The 7,645-nt window shown below is 33.5% G+C and overlaps 1 protein-coding gene across 2 annotated transcripts; it reads left to right on the top strand.

Moving 5' to 3' along the window:
- Positions 1-347: 347 nt before the first annotated feature.
- Positions 348-7,313, top strand: LOC106772841 (DNA-(apurinic or apyrimidinic site) lyase, chloroplastic). Of its 2 annotated transcripts, none has more exons than XM_014659448.2 (12): positions 348-482; positions 692-875; positions 962-1,062; positions 1,175-1,257; positions 1,450-1,686; positions 1,882-2,204; positions 2,726-2,836; positions 3,589-3,726; positions 3,827-3,874; positions 4,395-4,475; positions 6,171-6,330; positions 6,956-7,313. In XM_014659448.2, the coding sequence occupies exons 1-12, from the start codon at positions 433-435 to the stop codon at positions 7,075-7,077; spliced, it is 1,638 nt and encodes a 545-aa protein (XP_014514934.1). In that variant the 5' UTR covers positions 348-432; the 3' UTR covers positions 7,078-7,313. The 2 variants fall into 2 exon arrangements, with proteins under 2 accessions (XP_014514934.1, XP_014514935.1); XM_014659449.2 differs by having other exon boundaries at positions 369-482; positions 700-875.
- Positions 7,314-7,645: the final 332 nt, after the last annotated feature.

Here is a 7,645-nt window from a genome sequence, read left to right as displayed (position 1 = left end):
TGTTGATATATCTTGAGCTTATCTTATTTATTACTATATTAACATGTTATTAGGAGGGATATACTAATTCAATAATAATTATTTACTTTCATACTAACATAATATATTTGATCGTCTTAAGCTTGAAGTTTTTATAAGTAAATTTTGTTTTTTTTATGATAGATTAAAACTCACATCATTAATCCAAAAATCAAACCGACTAATTTCTAATAAAATCAATTAAAGGTTAAATTAATATAAAGTAACATGTGCTTAATAAAATTGAATAATAAAATAACATAATATTTTAACAAAAATATATTAAAAATGTTTGAAAATTCACAACATTAATTATGTGAAATTTGGTTTTACCTTTGTTCTTTCCTCTTCAGTTCCTTGCCCTTTCTCAATTTTCAGTGGCGGTTCTTTCTTTCTATTTCGTGTGTACCTCACATGAAACAACTCCTGCAATTCGTATCTTCCACCTCTATCAATCTCACTAGGTTTCTTTTGCGTCATGCCTCTTCTTCGTTTATTATCTTTCAAGTTTTTATATATTGTTTGATTTATTTTTGCTGGAATGGTTACATTTTCATTTACGCCTTTTTAATTGATATGTTAAAAAAATTGAAAATGGTGCACCACATTTGCTGCAGCATGTAAATCGAGTACACATTTATCTGGGTACCTGAATTGACTAAGAATATTGTAGCTTTGCAGTGTTTCGGAAGCATTTGAATGCTACTATATTGGTTTGTTCAACTGTGAAAGCAATGGGGTCCAAAAGATCCCTTTCAAATTCATCAAAACCAATTTCATCATTTGTTGAGGGCAAGAAGGATGTGGAGCTTAAGGGGTTGGAAGCAAACCCTGGTTCCAAGAAGCATGTTGTTGAGGTCTAATTGATATTCATTAAAATTGTCACTGTTATGTTCCTTTGAGTTTTTTGTTCTTGGGTTTTCACTATAAATTGATAATGTAGGAGGATGATGTTAATACGTATTCCGTTGAGATTGAGAGATTAAGAAATGACCCGACAATAGTAGAAACAATGACTGTTCAGGAACTCCGGAAAACATTGAAGTAAGCAGATTGGTCTTTTCCTAACCAATTAGCTACCTATTGTTTTAGTTTTAAAATATGAATGTGTAATATTCTTGATATTATATATCTTCGCAATGATTTGAAATCTCAGGAGATTTAGGGTCCCTGCTAAAGGTCGTAAAGATGATCTTTTGTCTGCCTTGAAAAGTTTCATGGACAGTAGCGTGTGCGGCGGTATACATTTTTCTTAGTATTATCTCAGCTTTTACTGTTTCTGGGGAGAATGAAAAGTGTTTATTTTTCTGTTTCAATATCAATTGTTTTTCTCCTCACAGTCGCCTCCTTTTATCCTTAACTTTGTGTCACTCCTCAGAAACTAGCTTAAGTTGTGTAGTTCTAATGTTTAGAAGGTCTCTTAATGTACAGAACAAGATTCTCATATAAGAGTAGAGCAAGGGCTATTAATTTCTGCTGACAATACTTCTGTAGAAGTGGAGGCTAAAAGGGTATTGAATGAAGACCATGTTGAAAATGTCAATGAAACTTCAGAGATATTTGAACTTAACCAGGGTAAGAAAAGATTAAAACAATCTGAATCTGAGAGAAAAACTGTCAAAGTGGCAACCAAGAAGAAAATTTCACCGAAATCAAATGGTGATGCAGGTACTGTTGTAGGATACATATAGTTAACCTTTTTTCTTTCCAGATTTTAAGAATGCACTCCTATACTTTTTTTTTTCAGATTTTAAGCATAACATAACACTATGATACCTTTTAACACTATTTCTGAATTTCATTTTTGGTTCAAATGTTGCTCAGTCAACTAAGGATCAATCTTATGTGGGCTTTTATTTCCAGATTTTAAGCCTTCCAGGGCAAAGAGAAAAGTATCTTCAGATGTTGTTAGCATTGTTATGGAGTCAGGTGAAATCAGTACAGCTACAATTCAAACTGAACCATGGACAGTTCTTGCCCACAAGAAACCTCAAAAAGGTTGGATTGCATATAATCCTAAAACAATGAGACCACCGCGGCTTGATAAAGATTCAAAATTTGTCAAGATTTTGTCATGGAATGTCAATGGATTGCGAGCATTGCTAAAATCAGAAGGATTCTCTGCACTTCAACTTGCCCAAAGGGAAGACTTTGATATATTGTGTTTGCAAGAGACTAAGCTGCAGGTGTAGCATTTGTCATGCCTGAGAGTTATATTTTCCAACAGACCTATGTTTCAGTGTTGTTAGACATGTGTAGAGAATAACTGCAAAGTTTATTCTCTTTTATTTTTGTTTGTGCTGGTTTATAAGTGCTTCTTGCATCGTATTGTAGTTAAATTATGTAAACTCTCTAGGTCGTTGCAGAATTATGCTAAGAATTGGTTTTGTATTCATAGAGAATGGCAAATAATGTTATTTGAAAATATTGAAAGATGTGAATCATGAGAAGCTTTTCCATTGCCTCATTTGATTATCTATCAACTTTGGTGAAGTGTGTTTGGATTAGCTTCATGGTGAGTAATAATTATTTTTTTCATGAAGGTAAAGCAAAAAATAGTTGCTTCTAACTTTTGCATGCTATCACTGTGATTTTGTAGGATAGAATTGCTTCTCACGTGTTATCCAAACATACTAGAAGATGTTTGTACGAAATTTGATGGGGCTCATGTCTCTGTTATTTATGAATGCTGTGCTTTTGCTAACAGGAGAAGGATATCGAGGAAATCAAACAGCGTCTAATAGATGGCTATGATAACAGCTTTTGGACATGTAGTATTTCTAAGCTTGGTTATTCTGGAACAGCAATTATCTCAAGGGTATGTTGACTGCGATCATCCCACTTCTTGATACTAAATGAAAACTTTTAATCCCAAATTTAGAAGAAAATGCTGTTTATGGTAGGGAACATTCCTTGCACAATTTAATCAACCTAAATTTCATAGCAACTTATATTTATTGCTGCATAAAATTTTATCTAATAATGAGTGGTACACAAGGCCAGTCCTGAGGGTACTTTAGAGGTGTTCTGCTCCAGGCTAGTGAATGGGAGGGACCCAACAATGGTTAGCTTTGATGTTTAAAGAAATTATGTTTATAATGCACTCTTAACTTTTGTTTCAGCTTCTCATTCTCAATTTTCCTATTACAAATTTAAAGCTCCAATTAATATGTGCAATTGGACATTGAATTTCTTCCTAAACATTAAACAACCTTCATCATTTTAAAGGTTCTGTATATGTAACCATTAAAATTTGCAGGCACTGACCCTTATTTATTGTTTTTCCATGGGCCCAAAAAACAATAGTACTGGCTATAGTTGCACACATTTTTCTCTGGGTAAAATGTTTTGGAAATGAGACTATTGATAATAGAACTTGGTAAAATTGAGATGAAACTCTTGCTGCCTATTTTAGTAATATTCTTTTCTAACCGAGTTAAATACTATTTTTCACATCTGTCATGATTTTCATTCTGCTTAATAAGCTAACCATTTGCATCCTCATATTTAAATTGCATGAATAATGCTTGGATTAATAATTCTTTTTCTAATATTGTTGAATTCTGGCAGATAAAGCCACTTTCAGTTAGATATGGCCTAGGTATATCTGATCATGATAGTGAGGGTAGACTTGTGACAGCTGAGTTTGATACATTTTATTTGATATGTGGATACATCCCTAATTCTGGAGATGGCTTGAAAAGACTGGTACTTACTTTTCTTTTATTATATTATGTATTATATATTATACCCATTTCATTATGAAATAATATCCTTGTCCAACTAATGTTTGTGTATTTGAATCTAGTCTTACAGGGTGACTCAATGGGATCCATCTCTCAGCAATTATTTAAAAGTATGTACGGTTATTTTTCCTCACCTAGTAGGATAAAGCTTTATGCTTTGTTGTATGTATATATTGCTCTTCAAGCATGGTGTGCATGGTTTTTTGTTCTTTCATCTTCTATTATTCCTTTTACTTAGTTGTTCTATATTTGAAAGGCCTAGTAGTGTTGCTGTCTAAGCTCAAAAGGTTAAAATTGATGCTGGAATGCATCACTTTATTTAAAATAATAATAATGTTAGCTCATGTCAAATAGAAATATGGTTAAATTATATAGTATTTTAGTGGGTGTAAGTCTCACATTGAAAGCTGGTTTTGCAAGGTTGAGCTGAGCTTAAAGTTTGTTTTCTAAAAAATAAAATTGGAGTTGATGTCCTATGTTGTATAACCTTTTTCATTTTTTTCTTTGGTCACTACTGGATATTCTTTTGGGGTAATATGCTTCTCACAGAAGGAATACTAACATTATATTGAAATTCTTTTGTTATGCATGCATGATTAGGATTCCTAATTCATTTTCTGCTGCATACAGGAATTGGAAAAGTCAAAACCGGTAATTTTGACTGGTGATCTAAATTGTGCTCATGAAGAGATAGACATATACAACCCTGCTGTAAGTGTTTCAGATTTAATATTCTCCATAAAAACTGTTTATGCCGTTTAAACCTTTTAGTAAATATTACCAGCAAAACCTAGCACTTGTTGGTAGATAGAAATTACTGGATTTAGAAGGAGAAGTCAAGAAGTTGTTAATATGCATTGAATTAGTTTACCGTCCAATCTTTTGATTATGGTTGGCTAAAAACTGAAATCAAATGTTGTTATTACATAAGTTAATGTTTACTCAGAACAACTGTGCATGTAAATAGTTACAGGTGGTGTTGGCTGAGTCACTGGTGAATCCTGTTATCTAAATTGATTTTCAGCTTTAAAATATTAATCTAATAGCAATTTGGGTGTGTTCATTTAGAATTTGTTTGAAATTTGTTCAGATGAAAAGGTGGACTGAGTATGTATTAAATGAAGAGGCCTGATGCGATGATAACTATACTCCTACATTTCATTTCTGACTATTCACTGGTGAGAACGAGATACCCCCAGTACGTCAAACCATTTTTGTAGGATTGATTAGATGGTGATTACCGATGGTTGCTACTCCATCAATATCATTACGATTTCAAATAGCAAATCACAATGCCCTCCTAGTGTCAAGGGTAACTCATGTTAGTACCTAAAGTTTATCCTAACATGCTTGATCTGTTATGATAGAACTGGAGGTAGCATATCTAGAATAGTGATAGCACCATGGTGACTTGTGCTTATGATTGGTGTTCCTAGGAAACCACATCACCTGGCAGTATCTTGGAGATGCTATAGAATTGATGTGGACTTTGAAGCATGTAAGAGGAGTATGTAATGGGCAATATCATGAGTACTATGACTTTGTAATACTTGAAGATCGTGCAAGGGAGACCATGGGAGATAGCCTGGTGGTGAGGAGGATTTGGATGGGAGTCAGGGCACTTGTCAGTTGATCCAAAAAGTGTGGGTGCCATAACTTGCATGACATATTACGTGTGGGGTATCAAGTTGCTATATAGGCATAATGAAGAGAGAGATGGTGGGTGGGGGGAGGACATGTATTTTGAATTCTGTTTTTCCTTCTCTGTCGGTTTCTCGGAGCATAGCAACCTTTTCCGTTTCTTATATATTTCCCAGACTATACAAAAATTAGAGACACGTTACAACTTACATCCATCATTCATCGTTTTCATCATTTCCATTTTTATCATTCATTAGAAAATTACAGCAAGGTTGTATTAGGATAGTAACTCACTACAAGTTATGTGACCATAACCATTTTGGGCCCATTTTGTTGAGGTTTGTTGGTTATTTGAAAATATAGAAAACTAGAAAGAGTGGAACCGTAAAATATGAACTGCATAATCCAATTTTAGTGAGCAATATTGTAGGTTTATACAGCAAATAACGGAAAGAAAACTGCTAGAACAACAACTAACAAACTAGTGCCAAAAATTGCAGATAAATCCTATCAGTCATGACTTTTATTTTCCTAAAAAATAGCATAAGATCTGATTTCCAGTTTGTTAATTTCCAATAGTCATCAATCAACAAGTTTCATAAATGCTTACACCAAACTAGTTGGCTTTTGAAAATTTGAATATGTTGAAAATAAAGATTAGTTGGAATTTAAATCAATAATCTGTCTGTTATCAATATCCTGACTAATGAATTACGTGAGAGTGCCAAGAGCATTAGTTCTACTGATAAATACTTGTATCCACAGGGTAACAAGAGAAGTGCTGGGTTTACAGATGAAGAGAGGAAATCATTTGCAACAAACTTCTTATCTAGGGGATTTGTAGATACCTTTAGAAGGCAGCACCCTGGTGTTATTGGATATACTTATTGGGGTTATCGGCATGGTGGGCGCAAGAATAACAGAGGTATTTATAGAGCACTGCTAAAATTGATTTGCATACTTTGCTGTTTGTGTAGAATCTATCTACTTCACTTCGCTTATTAATATCTGTTACATGACTGACTGTGTTATGAGTTTATTTGAACACAAGCACGTGTGTTCACATGGTAGTTCTCCGTTGACTTCTCTCCTTACCCTTTTGTACATATTCCACTATTTGTTTTCTCCTTCTAGATGAGAGTAGGGTATTCCTCCATTTCACAGATAACTGCATTCAACAAGACTTTCCTAATTCTATCCAAAAGAAAATGCATGGATTTCCAATTGTCAACTTCTGTTATGGGAATAAATATATGCATCTTAGATGTAGTTGGGTTCTTCCATAGTTCAAATGCTGAACAGCTACCCAAATGGACACACTCCCTGGTCGGGGTTTTTGGAATTTCTCCCAATTTCCTACTCATATATGTATGCTTGTCTAATTTGAATTAGAATGTTATGAGTATTACTTTTTGAGGAAGTACATCCATGACACAGGTAATGGTGTGTGCATTTATTAAATTAGCATAATGAATGCAGAAATTTCTTGATCTGAATTTTGAATGCCTTCCATTTAAATCTCTATATGATGTGTTTTGAAAATAAAACAGGGTGGCGTCTTGATTATTTCCTCGTCTCAGAATCCATTGCTGACAAAGTTCACGATTCATACATTCTTCCTGATGTCAATGGTAGTGATCATTGCCCTATTGGTCTTATTGTCAAGTTTTAGTTCTAAAATTATGTATTAGCTTGTAGCGAATGTTGCTAGAAATTGTAATATATGGGATAGCCTATATATACTCCAAGCACGGGTTTTTACCTTTTTGTCTGGTTTTCTTAACTTAGAAAAACCTGCAATCCTTGTACATACTAAATCTGTGATTTTGACTAGGCTAACAGAAGTTTGAACAGGGAATCTACTCTTGTTATATCAATGAAAAGAACATATTTGATCCTGCAACAAAATATAGAATATACAGTAGTCTAGGACTGTTACATCTGCTAGCCTTTGAATGAGTCAAGAAATTTTTTTTGTTGTGTTCCAAATATTCTAATTGAGGTAATTTTGTAAAACATCGGAGGCAGTTACATTTTTTTTCTTGCCTGTGCCCAAGTGGTGTTCTTCCGAGTGATAACTTTTGAATTTCATGTTAGTCTATTTTTTTCTCCTTTGGGACATATCTTGTAATAAAATACAATTTCTTGACTCTTCTATTGTATAGTAACAGATAAAATCAGTATAATTTCTTTAGACCATCGATTTCATTTTTAATCTCAATATTTTTTTCAGATTTCCT

This window comes from Vigna radiata, chromosome 8 (genome assembly GCF_000741045.1).
Source record: "Vigna radiata var. radiata cultivar VC1973A chromosome 8, Vradiata_ver6, whole genome shotgun sequence".
NCBI lineage: Eukaryota > Viridiplantae > Streptophyta > Magnoliopsida > Fabales > Fabaceae > Vigna > Vigna radiata.
The sequence above is the reverse complement of the archived record's forward strand: the minus strand, read 5'-3'. Positions and strand labels throughout refer to the sequence as shown.

What these genes read in the sequence shown, in the direction of transcription:
- LOC106772841 (XM_014659448.2), top strand. Translation starts at nt 433, where the DNA reads ATGAAACAACTCCTGCAATTCGTATCTTCCACCTCTATCAATCTCACT. An exon ending in GGACAGTAGCGTGTGCGGCG is followed by an intron (nt 1,258 to 1,449) that starts GTATACATTTTT and finishes CTTAATGTACAG; the next exon opens with AACAAGATTCTCATATAAGA. An exon ending in GAAATCAAATGGTGATGCAG is followed by an intron (nt 1,687 to 1,881) that starts GTACTGTTGTAG and finishes TTTTATTTCCAG; the next exon opens with ATTTTAAGCCTTCCAGGGCA.